Source organism: Bombina bombina, chromosome 2, assembly GCF_027579735.1.
Source record: "Bombina bombina isolate aBomBom1 chromosome 2, aBomBom1.pri, whole genome shotgun sequence".
Lineage (NCBI taxonomy): Eukaryota > Metazoa > Chordata > Amphibia > Anura > Bombinatoridae > Bombina > Bombina bombina.
In genome coordinates, this window is record NC_069500.1 from 1,335,527,350 (window position 1) to 1,335,551,224 (window position 23,875).

General features: G+C 42.5%; 1 protein-coding gene across 1 annotated transcript in view; it reads left to right on the plus strand.

Moving 5' to 3' along the window:
* POLN (DNA polymerase nu) overlaps positions 1 to 23,875 on the plus strand; it is a 587,345-nt gene that overhangs the window by 167,327 nt on the left and 396,143 nt on the right. The window contains exon 10 of the mRNA XM_053700310.1: positions 14,600 to 14,668. Within this exon, the coding sequence (XP_053556285.1) occupies positions 14,600 to 14,668 (69 nt within the window). The remainder of the gene's footprint in view (positions 1 to 14,599; positions 14,669 to 23,875) is intronic.

Genomic DNA, 23,875 nt, shown 5'->3' on the forward strand with positions numbered 1-23,875 from the left:
CTGGTAGTTAGGTCTCCTGCCTTGGTTAGGACAAAAAAATATAAAGTTTTATTCTATTTAAAAAAACAACACTTTTCCCCCCAGAATAATTAAAGTTAATTAAACTTCACAATTATTTATTATATTGCATGGTGGGGGGGGGGGGGCACTGCTGTGACTGATAGGTAGGCAATATGCATTCTTATTTCTTTGGGGGGAAATATTTAATTTAATTTGAAATACAATTTTGTGAAGATTTTTTTTTTTTTAAGTTAGTTAACCCCTTAATGACCACAACACTTTTCCATTTTCTGTCCGTTTGGGACCAGGGCTATTTTTACATTTCTGTGGTGTTTGTGTTTAGCTGTAATTTTCCTCTTACTCATTTACTGTACCCACACATATTATATACCGTTTTTCTCGCCATTAAATGGACTTTCTAAAGATACCATTATTTTCATCATATCTTATCATTTACTATAAAAAAAAATTATAAAATATGAGGAAAAAATGGAAAAAAAACACACTTTTTATAACTTTGACCCCCAAAATCTGTTACACATCTACAACCACCAAAAAACAGCCATGCTAACTAGTTTCTAAATTTTGTCCAGAGTTTTGAAATACCCAATGTTTACATGTTCTTTGCTTTTTTTGCAAGTTATAGGGCCATAAATATAAGTAGCACTTTGCTATTTGCAAACCACTTTTTTTCAAAATTAGCGCTAGTTACATTGGAACACTGATATCTTTCAGGAATCCCTGAATATCCATTGACATGTATATATTTTTTTTTAGAAGACATCCCAAAGTATTGATCTAGGCCCATTTTGGTATATTTCATGCCACCATTTCACCACCAAATGCGATCAAATACAAAAAATTGTTCACTTTTTCACAATTTTTTTCACAAACTTTAGGTTTCTCACTGAACAGCTTGTGCAATTATCGTATAAATGGTTGTAAATTCTTCTCTGGGATCCCCTTTGTTCAGAAATAGCAGACTTATATGGCTTTGACGTTAATTTTTGGTAATTAGAAGGCCGCTAAATGCCACTGCGCACCACACGTGAATTATGCCCATCAGTGAAGGGGTTAATTAGGGAGCATGTAGGGAGCTTTTTGGGTTAATTTTAGCTTTAGTGTAGTGTAGTAGACAACCCAAAGTATTGATCTAGGCCCATTTTGGTATATTTCATGCGACCATTTCACCGCCAAATGCGATCAAATAAAAAAAAACGTTACATTTTTCAAAATTTTAGGTTTCTCACTGAAATCATTTACAAACATTTTGTGCAATTATGGCACAAATGGTTGTAAATGCTTCTCTGGGATCCCCTTTGTTCAGAAATAGCAGACATATATGGCTTTGGTGTTGCTTTTTGGTAATTAGAAGGCCGCTAAATGCCGCTGCGCACCACACGTGTATTATGCTCAACAGTGCAGGGGTTAATTAGGGAGCTTGTAGAGTTAATTTTAGCTTTAGTGTAGTGTAGTAGACAACCCCAAGTATTGATCTAGGCCCAGTTTGGTATATATCATGCCACCATTTCACCGCCAAATGCGACCAAATTAAAAAAAATAGTAAACTTTTTCACAAACTTTAGGTTTCTCACTGAAATTATTTACAAACAGCTTCTGCAATTATGGCACAAATGGTTGTAAATGCTTCTCTGGGATCCCCTTTGTTCAGAAATAGCAGACATATATGGCTTTGGTGTTGCTCTTTGGTAATTAGAAGGCCGCTAAATGCCACTGCGCACAACATGTGAATTATGCCCAGCAGTCTGTCTGCCAGTACCCAGTTTGCAAATAAAATGGGTTTTATTTTTTATTTTTTTCATTTTTTCTGTAGTGTAGCTTCCCCCCCAAGACCAATCCCCCACCCCTTCCCAGATCCCTTAGATTACTTTTTATAGGGATTTTATTCCCCCTTTCTGCCACTTATAAAAAAAAAAAATTTCTGTAGTGTAGCGGTTCCCACCCGCTCTCTCCCCGTGCACGCGCCCGCCGCCCCAGTGCACGCGCGCACATCCAGCCTCCGATCCCGCCCCCTCTCTGACTTAGAAGCCATTGATGGCCGCCCACCAGCCTCCCACTTCAGCTCCCACCCACCAACTAATTGCGGCCATCGATGTCCGGTGCAGAGAGGGCCACAGAGTGGCTCTCTCTGCACCGGAGGGGTAAAAATTGTTATTGCAGGATGCCTCGATATCGAGGCATCCTGCAATAACCGGAAAGCAGATGGAAGTGATCAGGATCGCTTCCAGCTGCTTTCCAGACCGAGGACGTGCAGGGTACGTCCTTGGTCGTTAAGTGACTTTTTTAGAGGACGTACCCTGCACGTCCTCGGTCGTTAAGGGGTTAAACTGCAGTGGGGGCATAGCTGTGACTGAGAGGTAGGCAATCCTGCCTTTATTTGGGGGAAAAAAAGGTTTTATTAAAGTTGAATCCTTTGTGTGCAGAAGCATTTCTATTTTCTTGCATTTAGTTTTAAACTGCACGTTTGTTTTATTATATTACATTATATAAGCCTGTGACTGATAGGTAGGCCTGGGGCGTAGCTATTTATACCTACCTAGTTTAGTAACTCTGATGCCTGCTGCTGCCGCCACTCCTGCTCCTGCCTTTCCTGCTACGTGGTGGTCATCCATGCCAAATCCTCAGGGAACTGCTTGGCGCTGTGTCCAAGGGGCTCTAGGAACATGTTTGCCCTCCTCCTCCCCTGGAGGTGTATTGTTGAGGTTTGTGTACTGTCAGACATACTTAGTCTAGTAACTCTGCTGCTGCTGCCACTCCAGCTCCTGCTCTTTCTGTTCTGTGGTCCTCATCATCAGTTACAGTCAAAACTCATAGTAAACTGTTACCCGCTGTGCCGAAGGGTCTCTAAGCAAATTCTTTCTCCTGTTGTTCCTGCTCTGTGGTGGTCACCATCATTTAACCCCTTAACCGCTGAGCCATTTCCATTCCTGTGCTGAGTTGTTTTGGAGTTTGTAGATGCTGCTCATATGTAAGCCCTACTTTAGTACATTTTTCAGTGAGAACCCCACACATATATTTTTTTTTCAGCACACCTAACAGATACAAAATATAATTTTTTTTTTATGTATATATCATGACATGTAGGAAAAATCAAAATGTGTGAAAAGATGTATATTTTTTATTCTATTAAACAGGATTGTAAAAAATTGTGCGTGTTTGTGTCCCCCCCCCCAAACAATATAGTTAAAAGAAAAAGAGGTTATATTCATATAAATAAGTGCCTTTGGGTATAGTTATATACATTTGATGTTCACATAGAGGCTCCCATGAGCCTCTACTTAAATAAATGTACATTTATTCATGCCAGGTGATTACAATTACCACAGTGATCACCTGGCTATTAAAACATATTTCAAAGAGCGACTATTGGGCTTTGGAACAACGGGTCTTGGGCTTCTCTATTGCTTTTTGATTGTCTATTATAAACCCCTAGATATCCCCTTATTAAAAAAATATGGGCCAGATTACAAGTAGAGCTGTATTTATCGCTCCCGCATACTCGCTAACTCTGCTAGAAGTAAACTTTTTGAGCGCGTCGTGTAGTGCTTGTATTGCAAGTTGAAAGTAAAAAGTTTTTGCTTGTGGGCTAAACCGACATGTATAAAAAGCCGAAATTCCAATAAAATGCTCGCATTAAGATATTCCCCCACAGAAGTCAATGGAGAGGAAAAAGTAAAAAAAAAAAACCTAACATCCTGCTTACGCACAAACCCGATTGCATATTCTCAAGTGCGCTAATCCAACATGAAAATATTAATTTTCTTCTTAAACGGGAAGAGTCCACAGCTGCATTCATTACTTTTGGGAATTCAGAACCTGGCCAACAGGAGGAGGCAAAGACACCCCAGCCAAAAGCTTAAATACCTCCCCCACTTCCCAAATCCCCCAGTCATTCTTTGCCTTTCGTCACAGGAGGTTGGCATAGAAGTGTTGGAAGATTTTAGATAGTCTCTTATGGAGGGTAGTACTCTTCGAAATTGGACTGGAGTTTTAAGTTATCCTGTCAGCCTCTCAGTGAGAGCATGGATGAATGTTAGAGTCTGGAGATGCAGGGAGAGTCTTTCTGCGAAACCATCCCAACTCATGTTAACAGCTCCTTAGCAATCAGCGTTGATGATTTTCGCCGCCTGCTTTCTTCACTCAAGTCCATGTCAGAAGCGAGGCTACTATCTGTCACACTTGAAGGGCCGTGTTCCTGTTCCACGGCATAGATTCTGGTAAGATCGTTTCATTTTACTTCAATGTTTGAATGTAATATAAATGAAGAAGTCAGGGTCTCAGTGGGACTCCTTTATCTTTATGGAATCAAGGGTTTATATCTCACGAGGGGGGTTATTGAACAGGGGGGACTTTAATCATGTTTGTTATGTGATTCTGTCTGCTAATGTGTAGTTACGCTTGGGCTCGTGGCTATATCGGAACATAACAGCCTTTTTTTTGTCAGACTGCGTGGATCTTGTGGCCTTGGCATGCTTTTCTCTGGGCTGCATGGTGTACCTTGTGACTAAGCGTGGTCACTTTCTGCACTATATTTCCGTATTCCTGACCGCATGGCAAAGGAGAGAGTCTGTTTCGCTAGTTGTCTGTGTCCCAGGAGGTGGTGAGTGCCCCAGCCATTTTGGGTGTAAGGTGCCATTTTTATTTTTTTCTTCTATCCATCATTTTTATCCAAGTTATGGAGGATTCTGATTTTTTTGGAGATGGATGTCTCTGATTCAGATTCTACTTTTTGCGAAGAGTGTGAGATGGCCCGGGTAATCCATGCCCATTAGTTATGTTCCAAATGCCACTTTAGAGTGCTCTCTTCTCCTCCAAGAGGGAACTTAGAGTCCGCTGAGCCTTCCACCCCTGGGGATCACACATCCTGTGAGGCGCGTGCCCTAGAACCTTCCTTAGCTACGCAAGCAGGTGTCTCTAATGCCGATACCCCTTCTCCAGAAGGCGGCTTCTTTTCTCTAGAGGTTACGGCACGGTTCTGCATGGCCATATCTTTGGCATTGGCGCATTTACAACTTCCTGGGAGGGAGGTGTTGATGAGTTACTGTCCGTGTTCTGTTAACCAGGACTCCTCAGGCGTGGGATCATCTGGGTCAGATCAGCCATCTGGGGAAGCGGTTTCCTCTGAAGCTTCAGGGGCTCAACCCTCGGGTCGGGGTCATCAGTTGCCCCGGTGGAGGTAAGTCTTGCTTTTCGTTATAGACTGGCGCATCTTTGTGTCCTTCTGTGGCATGTTTTGACAGTGCTGGAGGATCCCAATCCTAATGGGTTGAGGGATCCTCGGTCTTCTGTTCTAGACGGCAAGCTGGGTTAGACGTGGGGGGATGAAGTTTATATCCTTGTCGTCTCCTATTTACTTTCTTTTTTGGGTATCTTTTTCCAGTTCTGAGCTTCGGGAGAATGGGGTCTCTGATTGGCTGGTCCTGTTAGTGTGCCCATTCTTCTTGGGCGTTCACCTGCGAGTGCTGCCCTCTTTTTTTTTTGATCCGTTTAGGATGTATTTTATTTCTTTTGAGAGGCTCATGTCTGTTATCATTTTTCCTTTGGGAAACATTTCTTCTCTGGAATTTGATACTAGCGATTTTGTAGTCGCTTGGGCACTTCCGCGGAAGTTGCATGTTGAGGTGTTAGTACATTGTCAGGGGAATGGTTTCTTTCCCTGCCATCGGACACTGCCAGTCGCTTTAGTGCTGAGTCCGTTGCCTCGGAGAGGGGGTCAGAGGTCTTCCTGCTTGGTTGAGCCTTGACCGCGTATCTTATTTAGATCTTGGGACCTCCTTAACTGGGAGGCTTTGCTGTGTTTCCTTTCTCAGCAGGGGGCATTCTCTGCTGGTTTTGGATGCTCTCCTTCTTCCTTGTTTTTCCTGAGAGGGAGTGAGTTTCTGCACTCCTTTGGAATTTTTCCTCTGTGGGAGTCCTGGTGCAGTTCCTAGCTTGGTTGGCTAGTGTTAATGGCTGGAGTCTGCTAGACTTCTGTTGCAGAGGGAAGCCAGTGTCTTCTTCTGTAGCATGATAAGATTTATGGTGCTATTCTTAGGCAGTTCCCAGGGGTGGTTTTTGTCCCTCGGTCACTATTTAATAGTATGGATTGCACGCTGTGTGAGGAATGGGATCTACCTTGTCTCTCTAGGTCTCCAGGGTTGGAATGTTACATGGTCCCTTGGACTTCCGTTCCGATAGTGGTAGGTTTTTTTTCCTTCCTTCTCTTTGTTCGGTCGTTGGAGTTCGTTCTCTATGCTTTTTGTCCTGCTGCAACCTTGGTTTGCGCTTGGAGTTCGGCTAGGGTTCCTTTTACCCTAGCTTGTTGGTCTTTAGATCTATGTTGAGTTCTTCTTCCTCTTCCCTTCAGGGGGTATGTGGAGGTCCCCTTCCTCGGGTCGGGGGTGAGTTTTAGTGTGAAGCCTGCGGGACTTGTCTCCTCAGTGCCATGGGGCATATCTATCAAGCTCTGAATGGAGCTTGAAGTCCTGTGTTTCTGGCGAGCCTTCAGGCTCGCCAGAAACACCAGTTATGAAGCAGCGGTCTAAAGACAGCTGCTCCATAACCTGTCCGTCTGCTCTGAGGAGGTGGACAGACATCGCCGCAATTCAACCCGATCAAATAAGATCGGGTTGAGTGACACCCCCTGCTAGCGGCCAATTGGCCGTGAATCTGCAGGGGCCGGCGTTGCACCAGCAGTTCACAAGAGCTGCTGGTGCAATGCTGAATGCGGACAGCGTATTGCTCTCCGCATTCATCGATGTCTTTCGGACATAATCCGCTGATCGGATCATGTCGGACAGACACATAATAAATAGGCCCCTTTGTGCTCGGTGGAATCTACTGATTCTGAGTGGTCTCTAACTAGGGCCTTGCTGGTTTTAACTGATGGGCAGTTAACTGGTCCTTTCAGGTTTTATCCTTCAGTTTCTGGTGAAGCAGTTTTTTTTTGTCAAGTGTTTGGGTAATATCAGGGTGTGGTGCCCTCCGAATGGGCCACCTCGTCTACCCGCCCTTTTTTTGCATTCAGTGTTCTCTATAGCTTAGGTATATTGTTTTCCCAAAAGTAATGAATGCAGCTGTGGACTTTCCCCGTTTAAGAAGAAAAACTTAAATTATGCTTACCTGATAATTTTCTTTTCTTCTGACGGGGAGAGTCCACAGCTCCCTGCCCATGTTCTTATATGGGGCAGCCTTTTATTTTATTTTTCTGGCACCGTTTTCACCCTGATATTTATCCTACTGTTCCTTGTTCCCTTTGCAGAATGACTGGGGGATGAGGGAAGTGGGGGAGGTATTTAATTTGCATACAAAGAGAGAAGCGCTCTACCACCCGGAAGCAGCCTCTTTTAGACCAGTGTGCTTTTCACAGAAGAAAACTTTCCTGAAGTATATCAGTCTGATCCCGCCAAGTAAGGTCAGTCCAGCCCCGAAATACCAATTCTCCTCTGAACAAGGAACATGACAACCCCAGACGATCGTTTCGGCCTCCTATGGGCCTCGTCAGTGAGGTGCAGCCACATTCCTCTAAGCACACTGGGCAAGGAGTCCACGTCTGGTTTCCCCCATCACCCATAGGGAGACGTCCCCAGGGCCATAATAATTTGCATACAAAGAGAGAAGCGCTCTACCAGGAACGAACAACAGCTCAGTGGCTTGTTCTAGTGGCGATTTACCACCCGGAAGCAGCCTCTTTTAGACCAGTGGACTTTTCACAGAAGAAAACTTTCCTGAAGTATATCAGTCTGATCCCGCCAAGTAAGGTCAGTCCAGCCCCGAAATACCAGGCAATTCTCCTCTGAACAAGGAACATGACAACCCCAGACGATCGTTTCGGCCTCCTATGGGCCTCGTCAGTGAGGTGCAGCCACATTCCTCTAAGCACACTGGGCAAGGAGTCCACGTCTGGTTTCCCCCATCACCCATAGGGAGACGTCCCCAGGGCCATAATAATTTGCATACAAAGAGAGAAACGCTCTACCAGGAACGAACAACAGCTCAGTGGCTTGTTCTATGGCGATTTACCACCCGGAAGCAGCCTCTTTTAGACCAGTGTGCTTTTCACAGAAGAAAACTTTCCTGAAGTATATCAGTCTGATCCCGCCAAGTAAGGTCAGTCCAGCCCCGAAATACCAATTCTCCTCTGAACAAGGAACATGACAACCCCAGACGATCGTTTCGGCCTCCTATGGGCCTCGTCAGTGAGGTGCAGCCACATTCCTCTAAGCACACTGGGCAAGGAGTCCACGTCTGGTTTCCCCCATCACCCATAGGGAGACGTCCCCAGGGCCATAATAATTTGCATACAAAGAGAGAAGCGCTCTACCAGGAACGAACAACAGCTCAGTGGCTTGTTCTATGGCGATTTACCACCCGGAAGCAGCCTCTTTTAGACCAGTGTGCTTTTCACAGAAGAAAACTTTCCTGAAGTATATCAGTCTGATCCCGCCAAGTAAGGTCAGTCCAGCCCCGAAATACCAGGCAATTCTCCTCTGAACAAGGAACATGACAACCCCAGACGATCGTTTCGGCCTCCTATGGGCCTCGTCAGTGAGGTGCAGCCACATTCCTCTAAGCACACTGGGCAAGGAGTCCACGTCTGGTTTCCCCCATCACCCATAGGGAGACGTCCCCAGGGCCATAATAATTTGCATACAAAGAGAGAAGCTCTCTACCAGGAACGAACAACAGCTCAGTGACTTGTTCTATGGCGATTTACCACCCGGAAGCAGCCTCTTTTAGACCAGTGTGCTTTTCACAGAAGAAAACTTTCCTGAAGTATATCAGTCTGATCCCGCCAAGTAAGGTCAGTCCAGCCCCGAAATACCAATTCTCCTCTGAACAAGGAACATGACAACCCCAGACGATCGTTTCGGCCTCCTATGGGCCTCGTCAGTGAGGTGCAGCCACATTCCTCTAAGCACACTGGGCAAGGAGTCCACGTCTGGTTTCCCCCATCACCCATAGGGAGACGTCCCCAGGGCCATAATAATTTGCATACAAAGAGAGAAACGCTCTACCAGGAACGAACAACAGCTCAGTGGCTTGTTCTATGGCGATTTACCACCCGGAAGCAGCCTCTTTTAGACCAGTGTGCTTTTCACAGAAGAAAACTTTCCTGAAGTATATCAGTCTGATCCCGCCAAGTAAGGTCAGTCCAGCCCCGAAATACCAATTCTCCTCTGAACAAGGAACATGACAACCCCAGACGATCGTTTCGGCCTCCTATGGGCCTCGTCAGTGAGGTGCAGCCACATTCCTCTAAGCACACTGGGCAAGGAGTCCACGTCTGGTTTCCCCCATCACCCATAGGGAGACGTCCCCAGGGCCATAATAATTTGCATACAAAGAGAGAAGCGCTCTACCAGGAACGAACAACAGCTCAGTGGCTTGTTCTATGGCGATTTACCACCCGGAAGCAGCCTCTTTTAGACCAGTGTGCTTTTCACAGAAGAAAACTTTCCTGAAGTATATCAGTCTGATCCCGCCAAGTAAGGTCAGTCCAGCCCCGAAATACCAGGCAATTCTCCTCTGAACAAGGAACATGACAACCCCAGACGATCGTTTCGGCCTCCTATGGGCCTCGTCAGTGAGGTGCAGCCACATTCCTCTAAGCACACTGGGCAAGGAGTCCACGTCTGGTTTCCCCCATCACCCATAGGGAGACGTCCCCAGGGCCATAATAATTTGCATACAAAGAGAGAAGCTCTCTACCAGGAACGAACAACAGCTCAGTGGCTTGTTCTATGGCGATTTACCACCCGGAAGCAGCCTCTTTTAGACCAGTGTGCTTTTCACAGAAGAAAACTTTCCTGAAGTATATCAGTCTGATCCCGCCAAGTAAGGTCAGTCCAGCCCCGAAATACCAATTCTCCTCTGAACAAGGAACATGACAACCCCAGACGATCGTTTCGGCCTCCTATGGGCCTCGTCAGTGAGGTCCAGCCACATTCCTCTAAGCACACTGGGCAAGGAGTCCACGTCTGGTTTCCCCCATCACCCATAGGGAGACGTCCCCAGGGCCATAATAATTTGCATACAAAGAGAGAAGCGCTCTACCAGGAACGAACAACAGCTCAGTGGCTTGTTCTAGTGGCGATTTACCACCCGGAAGCAGCCTCTTTTAGACCAGTGGACTTTTCACAGAAGAAAACTTTCCTGAAGTATATCAGTCTGATCCCGCCAAGTAAGGTCAGTCCAGCCCCGAAATACCAGGCAATTCTCCTCTGAACAAGGAACATGACAACCCCAGACGATCGTTTCGGCCTCCTATGGGCCTCGTCAGTGAGGTGCAGCCACATTCCTCTAAGCACACTGGGCAAGGAGTCCACGTCTGGTTTCCCCCATCACCCATAGGGAGACGTCCCCAGGGCCATAATAATTTGCATACAAAGAGAGAAACGCTCTACCAGGAACGAACAACAGCTCAGTGGCTTGTTCTATGGCGATTTACCACCCGGAAGCAGCCTCTTTTAGACCAGTGTGCTTTTCACAGAAGAAAACTTTCCTGAAGTATATCAGTCTGATCCCGCCAAGTAAGGTCAGTCCAGCCCCGAAATACCAATTCTCCTCTGAACAAGGAACATGACAACCCCAGACGATCGTTTCGGCCTCCTATGGGCCTCGTCAGTGAGGTCCAGCCACATTCCTCTAAGCACACTGGGCAAGGAGTCCACGTCTGGTTTCCCCCATCACCCATAGGGAGACGTCCCCAGGGCCATAATAATTTGCATACAAAGAGAGAAGCGCTCTACCAGGAACGAACAACAGCTCAGTGGCTTGTTCTATGGCGATTTACCACCCGGAAGCAGCCTCTTTTAGACCAGTGTGCTTTTCACAGAAGAAAACTTTCCTGAAGTATATCAGTCTGATCCCGCCAAGTAAGGTCAGTCCAGCCCCGAAATACCAGGCAATTCTCCTCTGAACAAGGAACATGACAACCCCAGACGATCGTTTCGGCCTCCTATGGGCCTCGTCAGTGAGGTGCAGCCACATTCCTCTAAGCACACTGGGCAAGGAGTCCACGTCTGGTTTCCCCCATCACCCATAGGGAGACGTCCCCAGGGCCATAATAATTTGCATACAAAGAGAGAAGCGCTCTACCAGGAACGAACAACAGCTCAGTGGCTTGTTCTATGGCGATTTACCACCCGGAAGCAGCCTCTTTTAGACCAGTGTGCTTTTCACAGAAGAAAACTTTCCTGAAGTATCAGTCTGATCCCGCCAAGTAAGGTCAGTCCAGCCCTGAAATACCAGGCAATTCTCCTCTGAACAAGGAACATGACAACCCCAGACGATCGTTTCGGCCTCCTATGGGCCTCGTCAGTGAGGTGCAGCCACATTCCTCTAAGCACACTGGGCAAGGAGTCCACGTCTGGTTTCCCCCATCACCCATAGGGAGACGTCCCCAGGGCCATAATAATTTGCATACAAAGAGAGAAGCGCTCTACCAGGAACGAACAACAGCTCAGTGGCTTGTTCTATGGCGATTTACCACCCGGAAGCAGCCTCTTTTAGACCAGTGTGCTTTTCACAGAAGAAAACTTTCCTGAAGTATATCAGTCTGATCCCGCCAAGTAAGGTCAGTCCAGCCCCGAAATACCAGGCAATTCTCCTCTGAACAAGGAACATGACAACCCCAGACGATGGTTTCGGCCTCCTATGGGCCTCGTCAGTGAGGTGCAGCCACATTCCTCTAAGCACACTGGGCAAGGAGTCCACGTCTGGTTTCCCCCATCACCCATAGGGAGACGTCCCCAGGGCCATAATAATTTGCATACAAAGAGAGAAGCTCTCTACCAGGAACGAACAACAGCTCAGTGGCTTGTTCTATGGCGATTTACCACCCGGAAGCAGCCTCTTTTAGACCAGTGTGCTTTTCACAGAAGAAAACTTTCCTGAAGTATATCAGTCTGATCCCGCCAAGTAAGGTCAGTCCAGCCCCGAAATACCAATTCTCCTCTGAACAAGGAACATGACAACCCCAGACGATCGTTTCGGCCTCCTATGGGCCTCGTCAGTGAGGTGCAGCCACATTCCTCTAAGCACACTGGGCAAGGAGTCCACGTCTGGTTTCCCCCATCACCCATAGGGAGACGTCCCCAGGGCCATAATAATTTGCATACAAAGAGAGAAGCGCTCTACCAGGAACGAACAACAGCTCAGTGGCTTGTTCTATGGTGATTTACCACCCGGAAGCAGCCTCTTTTAGACCAGTGTGCTTTTCACAGAAGAAAACTTTCCTGAAGTATATCAGTCTGATCCCGCCAAGTAAGGTCAGTCCAGCCCCGAAATACCAGGCAATTCTCCTCTGAACAATGAACATGACAACCCCAGACGATCGTTTCGGCCTCCTATGGGCCTCGTCAGTGAGGTGCAGGACTGGACTGTGAAGTCAGGATCAGACTGATATGCTACAGGAAAGTTCTTCTCTGTGAAAGGCACATATTGAGCAAAAAGAGGCTGCTTCTAGGGTGGTAACTAGCCATAGAACAAACTATTATGCTATTGTTCGTTCCCAGGTTGAGCGCTTCTCTCTTTTTATTTTTGGGGAGGTATTTAAGCCTTTGGCTGGTGGCCAGGTTCTGAATTCTCAAAAGTAATGAATGCAGCTGTGGACTCTCCCCGTCAGAAGAAAAGAAAATTATCAGGTAAGCAAAATTTAAGTTATTTCATATTCCAATATTCTTCACATAAAAGAACACATATTTCTACATATATCTGATGGTATTTTGGAACAATATATATCTATACCTATATATAAATCCCAAAGCATAGAAAGCACTCAATGGACTTTTAAAAAAAGCAAAAAATGTATTCCATAATTAAAAACTCATGCTCCAATGCACTTATATATGTACAGTATCTATTTGTGTGTACATATGTATTTATGTGTTTATATGTGTATATGTCTGTATATATGTCTGTAAATACATATGTACACATATATAAATATATACATACATATACATATTAAGCCATATTTATTTATGTATCTATATGTTAAAGCCCTTTGCAGCCTTTTTTTTTCTAACACCTGAGACCTTATATCTTTGATCCCTTATAACTTTTTGTGCAATAATTTTTTTAAAATTTTTATTAGATAGTGTTATTATGATTTTAACTTTATTGTATTTTGATGTGTTTTGTGACACTTTTTTGTTTTGAGAAACAGTTAACCAGAGCTCTAAGGTTGCGTTATCCCGACGTGTGTTAAATTCAATAGCGCTCAAGAGATTGCGTTTACTTTCAACTTGTACTACAAGCGCTACATCCGACGTGCGCAAGCAGCCGTGATAAACCTGATACCGCTTGCGTATAACTTTTAGCGCTCCACACATAATTTGGCCCTTAAAAAGAAAGGTTGCAAAAATGTTTTTTTTTGTATAGTAAAAACAAGTAGGGGTTATCCACATATAAATAATGGCTTTTGGGTAAATTTATATCACTCAAATAAATGCACATTTATTCACGCCAGGTGATCACTATTACCACAGTGACCACCTAGAGATTAAAACTTATTTAGGTGCTTTATTTTAATGAGGGGCTTATTGGCTTTATAACAAGGGACCCACCAATTATCACACCACAAGTTTCGCTGTATAGCAACCGGCACGAACTGGAAAGCACTATTCACAAATCATTGTGCACAATTGATATAGTAAACAATCTCTCACCTCTGGAATGTGCATCCGGCTAGCTCTGTTAAACCTTCATCACAAGCCTTTGGTGATCACAAGCGTTGTTCCAGTAGTCTCTAGTCTGAGTATCCTGCAACATAAATTATTAAACATGCTGCAGTGGTTAACAGCTTAGCCAGCCCGAGCAGCCAGTTCCTTACTTCCAGCGTTCAGTGCCCAAAGTCCTTCAGCCAAAACAAGTTCCGCTCATGTGACCAATGTTGTTTGCAGGCTATAACCACATATGCTGTGAGGTAAAGTGATGGTAAATCCTAGCATTTGTGAAATGCTAGGATTTACTAGTCGAACAAATAAAGGGGGGGCCCATGGCAGAACTCTATTTTGTTGTGAGGTGACGTTTCCACCTCTTAACCAATAGCCGTGTGGGCCAGCTGGTGCCAAGCTAGATATCCGACATGGCTATTGGCTAAGAGGTGAAAACGTCACCTCACAGCAATGGGCGTGGTGACATCGCCAACATCGCCACATTCCACCGGCGATGCCAGGCCATGTGGTCACCTCGTATGTTGTTTAAGTGGATGAGAGGGCTGCAATTAGCTCAGAAAGCACCCCTCTATGGATGAAAACATGTGGTCGTTATTCGCTCTAAAGAGAACTGTTTTATATTTACTTATGCTTTTATTTCTTAATATTTAGCATGCTCCCGCTCTAAGGATGCATAGCAAGCTTCTGATTTCATTAGGGTGTGTTCTGCAGTTTAAGGTCTTTGTATAGTGTGTGTGCAACAAATATTATCTTTACTTATCTTTACTACAATCGTAATAATTTGCATACAACAGCCTTTCTCAGGCTACGGCTTGTTGTTTTACGCTTATTATGTATTTATATAGCCCTTGAATATTTGTATATTTTTTCATGTTGAAATATCTACATAAATAAAATTGTATATTTACTACCTACAGAATCAGAAACTTTGCAGTAATTTGAAAATACTATACACATTAATGACAAATCTACGCTATCAACTTCAGGTAAAAACAATTTAGATTTCTATTGCTGTGCAACAATGCAGGACCATTTGGGGCTAAATGAAAAACTCAGACAACAATCAGACGGCTAGATTTAGAGTTTTGTCGGTAACGACCCGCGTATCTAACGCTGGCTTTTTTTTTCCTGCACCTTTTAAATACCGCTGGTATTTAGAGTTCACAGAAGGGCTGCGTTAGGCTCAAAAAAGGGAGCGTATAGCATATTTACCGCCACTGCAACTCTCAATACCAGCGGTGCTTACGGACGCGGCCAGCCTAAAAAACGTGCTCGTGCACGATTCCCCCATAGAAAACAATGGGGCATTTTGAGCTGAAAAAAAACCTAACACCTGCAAAAAAGCAGCGTTCCGCTCCTAACGCAGCCCCATGGTTTCCTATGGGGAAACACTTCCTAAGTCTGCACCTAACACCCTAATATGTACCCCGAGTCTAAACACCCCTAACCTTACACTTATTAACCCCTACTCTGCCGCCCCCGCTATCGCTGACCCCTGCATATTTTTTTTAACCCCTAATCTGCCGCTCCGTACACCGCCGCAACCTACGTTATCCTTATGAACCCCTCATCTGCTGCCCCTAACACCGCCGACCCCTATATTATATTTATTAACCCCTAATCTGCCGCCCCCAACGTCGCCTCCACCTACCTACACTTATTAACCCCTAATCTGCCGACCGGACCTCACCGCTACTATAATAAAGTTATTAACCCCTAATCCGTCTCACTCCCACCTCAATAACCCTATAATAAATAGTATTAACCCCTAATCTGCCCTCCCTAACATCGCCGACACCTAACTTCAAGTATTAACCCCTAATATGCCGACCGGACCTCACCGCTACTCTAATAAATTTATTAACCCCTAAAGCTAAGTCTAACCTTAACCCTAACACCCTCCTAAGTTAAAGGGACAGTCTAGGCCAAAATAAACTTTCATGATTCAGATAGAGCATGTAATTTTAAACAATTTTCCAATTTACTTTTATCACCAATTTTGCTTTGTTCTCTTGGTATTCTTAGTTGAAAGCTTAACCTAAGAGGTTCATATGCTAATTTCTTAGACCTTGAAGCCCACCTCTTTCAGATTGTATTTTAACAGTTTTTCACCACTAGAGGGTGTTAGTTCACATATTTCATATAGATAACACTGTGCTCGTGCACGTAAAGTAATCTGGGAGCAGGCACTGATTGGCTAGATTGCAAGTCTGTCAAAAGAACTGAAAAAAGGGGCAGTTTGCAGAGGCTTAGATACAAGATAATCACAGAGGTTAAAAGTATATTATTATAACTGTGTTGGTTATGCAAAACTGGGAAATTGGTAATAAAGGGATTATCTATCTTTTAAAACAATAAAAATTGTGGTGTAGACTGTCCCTTTAAATATAATTTAAATCTAATGAAATAAATTAACTCTTATTAAATAAATTATTTCTATTTAAAGCTAAATACTTACCTGTAAAATAAACCCTAATATAGCTACAATATAAATAATAATTATATTGTAGCTATTTTAGGATTTATTTTTATTTTACAGGCATCTTTCAATTTATTTTAACTAGGTACAATAGCTATTAAATAGTTATTAACTATTTAATAGCTACCTAGCTAAAATAAAGAGAAATTTACCTGTAAAATAAAAACTAACCTAAGTTACAATTACACCTAACACTACACTATACTTTAATAAATTATTCCTATTTAAAACTAAATACTTACCTGTAAAATAAACCCTAAGATAGCTACAATGTAATTAATAATTACATTGTAGCTATTTTAGGATTTATATTTATTTTACAGGTAACTTTGTATTTATTTTAGCTAGTTAGAATAGTTATTAAATAGTTATTAACTATTTAATAACTACCTAGCTAAAAGAAATACAAAATTACCTGTAAAATAAATCCTAACCTAAGTTACAATTAAACCTAACACTACAATATCATTAAATTAATTAAATAAATTAACTACAAATAACTACAATTAAATACAATTACATAAACTAACTAAAGTACAAAAAATAAAAAAAGCTAAGTTACAAAAAATAAAAAAAATAAGTTACAAACATTTTAAAAATATTACAACAATTTTAAGCTAATTACACCTAATCTAAGCCCCCTAATAAAATAACAAAGCCCCCCAAAATAAAAAAATGCCCTACCCTATTCTAAATTAAAAAAGTTCAAAGCTTTTACCTTACCAGCCCTTAAAAGGGCCTTTTGCGGGGCATGCCCCAAAGAAAACTGCTCTTTTGCCTGTAAAAGAAAAATACAACCCCCCCCAACTTAAAACCCACCACCCACATACCCCTAATCTAACCCAAACCCCCCTTAAATAAACCTAACACTACCCCCCTGAAGATCATCCTACCTTGAGTCATCTTCACTCAGCCGAGCCACCGATGGAACCAAAGAGGAGATCCGGAGTGGCAGAAGTGATCCTCCAAGGGGTGCTGAAGAAGTCTTCCATCCAATGAAGTGATCCTCTAGGCGGCGCAGAAGAAGTCTTCCATCCGGGCGATGTCATCTTCCAAGCGGCGCTGAAGAAGTCTTCCATCCGGGCGATGTCATCTTCCAAGCGGGGTCTTCAATCTTCTTCTTCAGGATCCATCTTCATTCCGCCGACGCGGAACATCCTTCTTCCCCGACGGACTAACGACGAATGAAGGCTCCTTTAAGGGACGTCATCCAAGATGGCGTCCCTCGAATTCCGATTGGCTGATAGGATTCTATCAGCCAATCGGAATTAAGGTAGGAAAATTCTGATTGGCTGATGGAATCAGCCAATCAGATACAAGTTCAATCCGATTGGCTGATCCAATCAGCCAATCAGATTGAGCTCGCATTCTATTGGCTGATCGGAACAGCCAATAGAATGCGAGCTCAGTCTGATTGGCTGATTCCATCAGCCAATCAGAATTTTCCTACCTTAATTCCGATTGGCTGATAGAATCCTATCAGCCAATCGGAATTCGAGGGACGCCATCTTGGATGACGTCCCTTAAAGGAGCCTTCATTCGTCGGTAGTCCGTCGGGGAAGAAGGATGTTCCGCGTCGGCGGAATGAAGATGGATCCTGAAGAAGAAGATTGAAGACCCCGCTTGGAAGATGACATCGCCCGGATGGAAGACTTCTTCAGCGCCGCTTGGAAGATGACATCGCCCGGATGAAAGACTTCTTCTGCGCCGCCTGGAGGATCACTTCATCGGATGGAAGACTTCTTCAGCGCCCCTTGGAGGATCACTTCTGCCGCTCCGGATCTCCTCTTCGGTTCCAACTCAAGGTAGGATGATCTTCAGGGGGGTAGTGTTAGGTTTATTTAAGGGGGGTTTGGGTTAGATTAGGGGTATGTGGGTGGTGGGTTTTAATGTTGGGGGGGGTTGTGTTTTTCTTTTACAGGCAAAAGAGCAGTTTTCTTTGGGGCATGCCCCGCAAAAGGCCCTTTTAAGGGCTAGTAAGGTAAAAGAGCTTTGAACTTTTTTAATTTAGAATAGGGTAGGGCATTTTTTATTTTGTGGGGCTTTGTTATTTTATTAGGGGGCTTAGATTAGGTGTAATTAGCTTAAAATTGTTGTAATATTTTTAAAATGTTTGTAACTTATTTTTTTTATTTTTTGTAACTTACCTTTTTTATTTTTTGTACTTTAGTTAGTTTATGTAATTGTATTTAATTGTAGTTATTTGTAGTTAATTTATTTAATTAATTTAATGATAGTGTAGTGTTAGGTTTAATTGTAACTTAGGTTAGGATTTATTTTACAGGTAATTTTGTATTTCTTTTAGCTAGGTAGTTATTAAATAGTTAATAACTATTTAATAACTATTCTAACTAGCTAAAATAAATACAAAGTTACCTGTAAAATAAATATAAATCCTAAAATTGCTACAATGTAATTATTAATTACATTGTAGCTATCTTAGGGTTTATTTTACAGGTAAGTATTTAGTTTTAAATAGGAATAATTTATTAAAGTATAGTGTAGTGTTAGGTGTAATTGTAACTTAGGTTAGTTTTTATTTTACAGGTAAATTTCTCTTTATTTTAGCTAGGTAGCTATTAAATAGTTAATAACTATTTAATAGCTATTGTACCTAGTTAAAATAAATTGAAAGTTGCCTGTAAAATAAAAATAAATCCTAAGAAAGCTACAATATAATTATTATATATATTGTAGCTATATTAGGGTTTATTTTACAGGTAAGTATTTAGCTTTAAATAGGAATAACTTATTTATTAAGAGTTAATTTATTTTGTTAGATTTAAATTATATTTAACTTAGGGGGGTGTTAGGGTTAAGGTTAGACTTAGCTTTAGGGGTTAATAAATTTATTAGAGTAGCGGTGAGGTCCGGTCGGCATATTAGGGGTTAGTACTTAAAGTTAGGTGTCGGCGATGTTAGGGAGGGCAGATTAGGGGTTAATACTATTTATTATAGGGTTATTGAGGCGGGAGTGAGGCGGATTAGGGGTTAATAACTTTATTATAGTAGCGGTGAGGTCCGGTCGGCAGATTAGGGGTTAATAATTGTAGGTAGGTGGAGGCGACGTTGGGGGCGGCAGATTAGGGTTTAATAAATATAATATAGGGGTCGGCGGTGTTAGGGGCAGCAGATTAGGGGTACATAGGGATAACGTAGGTGGCGGCGGTGTGCGGTCGGCAGATTAGGGGTTAATAATTGTAGGTAGGTGGAGGCGACGTTGGGGGCGGCAGATTAGGGGTTAATAAATATAATATAGGGGGCGGCGGTGTTAGGGGCAGCAGATTAGGGGTTCATAGGGATAACGTAGGTTGCTGCGGTGTGTGGTCGGCAGATTAGGGGTTAAAAAAATAGAGTGGCGGCGATGTGGGGGGGACCTCGGTTTAGGGGTACATAGGTAGTTTATGGGTGTTAGTGTACTTTAGAGCACAGTAGTTAAGAGCTTTATGAACCGGCGTTAGCCCAGAAAGCTGTTAACTCCTGACTTTTTTCTGCGGCTGGAGTTTTGTCGTTAGATTTCTAACGCTCACTTCAGCCAAGACTCTAAATACCAGCGTTAGAAAGATCCCATTGAAAAGATAGGATATGCAAATGGCGTAGGGGGATCTGCGGTATGGAAAAGTCGGGGCTGCAAAGTGAGCGTTAGACCCTTTCCTGACTTACTCTAAATACCAGCGGTAGCCCAAAACCAGCGTTAGGAGCCTCTAACGCTGGTTTTGACGGCTAACGCCAAACTCTAAATCTAGCCGAGAGTTTTAACACATGTGTCAGTGGTTTAAAAACCTTTAGTGACTGTAATACCTCTTTTTATGTTTTAATAAATATATTCAGAAGAGATCCGGTTTGCCAGTGGGGTTGTTTAAACGCTTTTAAATCAGAGCTGTAGTGTCTCTAATTAATGTGATACCTGATGCCATTTGCACATGAATTTTAATTGAAACTGAATTGCACTATGTTTTTATTCCTTTTTCTTCCTTTGAGGAAATGTTGCAACTTTAAAGATCATATGGAATAAATCTGATTTTCATCTGAATAATAAGTATTTTTGTTTATTTATTGGTGCACTGTTTTTTTTTTTGTTAACATATTTATTTTGTGTGATTATTATTTTTGTTTTGGCCTAAAAAACTAACGGCTAGATTTAGAGTTTTGTCGGTAACGACCCGCGTAGCTAACGCTGGTTTTTTTTCCCCCGCACCTTTTAAATACAGCTGGTATTTAGAGTTCACAGAATGGCTGCATTAGGCTCAAAAAAAGGAGCGTAGAGCATAATTTACCGCCACGGCAACTCTCAATACCAGCAGTGCTTACGGACGCGGCCAGCTTCAAAAATGTGCTTGTGCACGATTCCCCCATAGGAAACAATGGGGCCGTTTGAGCTGAAAAAACACCTCAAAAAAGCAGCGTTCAGCTCCTAACGCAGCCCCATTGTTTCCTATGGGGAAACACTTCCTAAGTCTGCACCTAACACTCTAACTTGAACCCCGAGTCTAAACACCCCTAACCTTACACTTATTAATCCCTAATCTGCCTCCCCCGCTATCGCTGACCCCTGCAAAAAAATTTTAACCCCTAATCTGCCGCTCCGTACACCGCCGCAACCTACATTATACCTATGTACCCCTAATCTGCTGCCCCTAACACCGCCGACCCCTATATTATATTTATTAACCCGTAATCTGCCCCCCACAACGTCGCCGCCAGCTACCTACAATAATTAACCCCTAATCTGCCGACCGGACCTCACCGCTACTATAATAAATGTATTAACCCCTAAAGCTAACTCTAACCCGAACCCTAACACCCCCCTAAGTTAAATATAATTTATTTCTAACAAAATAAATTAACTCTTATTAAATAAATTATTCCTATTTAAAGCTAAATACTTACCTGTAAAATAAACCCTAATATAGCTAAAATATAAATAATAATTATATTGTAGCTATTTTAGGATTAATATTTATTTTACAGGCAACTTTGTATTTATTTTAACCAGGTACAATAGCTATTAAATAGTTCATAACTATTTAATAGCTACCTAGTTAAAATAATTACAAAATTACCTGTAAAATAAATCCTAACCTAAGTTACAATTAAACCTAACACTACACTATCAATAAATTAATTACATACAAATCCCTACAAATAAATACAATTAAATAAACTAACTAAAGTACAAAAAATAAAAAAGAACTAAGTTACAAAAAATAAAAAAATAATTTACAAACAATATAAAAATATTACAACAATTTTAAGCTAATTACACCTACTCTAAGCCCCCTAATAAAATAGCAAAGCCCCCCAAAATAAAAAATGCCCTACCCTATTCTAAAATTAAAATTGAAAAGCTCTTTTACCTTACCAGCCCTTAAAAGGGCCTTTTGCAGGGCATGCCCCAAAGAATTCTGCTCTTTTGCCTGTAAAAAAAACCATACAATACCCCCCCCCAACATTACAACCCACCACCCACATACCCCTAATCTAACCCAAACCCCCTTAAATAAACCTAACACTAAGCCCCTGAAGATCTCCCTACCTTGTCTTCACCACGCCGGGTATCACCGATCCGTCCAGGCTCCGAAGTCTTCATCCAAGCCCAAGCAGGGGCTGAAGATGTCCATGATCCGGCTGAAGTCTTGGCCCAAGCGGGAGCTGAATAGGTCCATGATCCGGCTGAAGTCTTCTATCAAGCGGCATCTTCAATCTTCTTTCTTCCGGATCCATCGTCATCCCGCCGACGCGGAACATCCATCCTGGCCGACGACTTCCCGATGAATGACGGTTCCTTTAAGGGACGTCATCCAAGATGGCGTCCCTCGAATTCCGATTGGCTGATAGGATTCTATCAGCCAATCGGAATTAAGGTAGGAAAATTCTGATTGGCTGATGGAATCAGCCAATCAGATTCAAGTTCAATCCGATTGGCTGATCCAATCAGCCAATCGGAATTCGAGGGACGCCATCTTGGATGACGTAATTTAAAGGAACCGTCATTCGGTGAGTAGGCGTCGGTAGAAGAGGATGGATCCACGTTGGCTGGAAGAAGATGGCTCCGGAAGAAAGAAGATTGAAGATGCCGCTTGATAGAAGACTTCAGCCCGATGATGGACCTCTTCAGCCGGATGATGGATGTCTTCAGCCCCCGCTTGGGCTTGGATGAAGATTTCGGAGCCTCCTCTGGACCGATCGGTGATACCCGGCGTGGTGAAGATAAGGTAGGATGATCTTCAGGGGCTTAGTGTTAGGTTTATTTAAGGGGGGTTTGGGTTAGATTAGGGGTATGTGGGTGGTGGGTTGTAATGTTGGGGGGGGATATTGTATGTTTTTTTTTTCAGGCAAAAGAGCTGTTTTCTTTGGGGCATGCCCCGCAAAAGGCCCTTTTAAGGGCTGGTAAGGTAAAAGAGCTTTTCTATTTTTATTTTAGAATAGGGTAGGGCATTTTTTTATTTTGGGGGGCTTTGTTATTTTATTAGGGGGCTTAGAGTAGGTGTAATTAGCTTAAAATTGTTGTAATATTTTTCTAATGTTTGTAAATTATTTTATTATTTTTTGTAACTTAGTTCTTTTTTTATTTTTTGTACTTTAGTTAGTTTATTTATTTGTATTTATTTGTAGGTGTTTTATGTAATTAATTTATTGATAGTGTAGTGTTAGGTTTAATTGTAGATAATTGTAGGTATTTTATTTAATTAATTTATTGATAGTGTAGTGTTAGGTTTAATTGTAACTTAGGTTAGGATTTATTTTAAAGGTAATTTTGTAATTATTTTAACTAGGTAGCTATTAAATAGTTATTAACTATTTAATAGCTATTGTACCTGGTTAAAATAAATACAAAGTTGCCTGTAAAATAAATATTAATCTTAAAATAGCTACAATATAATTATAATTTATATTGTAGCTATATTAGGGTTTATTTTACAGGTAAGTATTTAGCTTTAATTAGGATTAATTTATTTAATAAGAGTTAATTTATTTTGTTAGATAAAAATTATATTTAACTTAGGGGGGTGTTAGTGTTAGGGTTAGACTTAGCTTTAGGGGTTAATAAATTTAATAGAGTAGCGGTGAGGTCCGGTCGGCAGATTAGGGGTTAATAATTGTAGGTAAGGTAGCAGCGACGTTGGGGGCGGCAGATTAGGGGTACATAAGTATAACGTAGGTGGCGGCGGTGTGCGGTCGGCAGATTAGGGGTTAAAAAAATGTAATAGAGTGGCGGCGATGTGGGGGGGCCTCGGTTTAGGGGTACATAGGTAGTTTATGGGTGTTAGTGTACTTTAGAGCACAGTAGTTAAGAGCTTTATGAACCGGCGTTAGCCCAGAAAGTTCTTAACTCCTGACTTTTCTCTGCGGCTGGAGTTTTGTCGTTAGAGTTCTAACGCTCACTTCAGCCAAGACTCTAAATACCGGCGTTAGAAAGATCCCATTGAAAAGATAGGATACGCAAATGGCGTAGGGGGATCTGCGGTATGGAAAAGTCGCGGCTGGAAAGTGAGCGTTAGACCCTTACCTACACGACTCTAAATACCAGCGGTAGCCCAAAACCAGCGTTAGGAGCCTCTAACGCTGGTTTTGACGGCTAACGCCAAACTCTAAATCTAGCCGTAAATATGTCATCTAAACTAATACAGCAGTATCAGTTGTGTACTTTCTACAAATATTTATTGGTTCATAATGAGTATTTGTAGCCATTAGCCAATAAGGATTAGTGGGG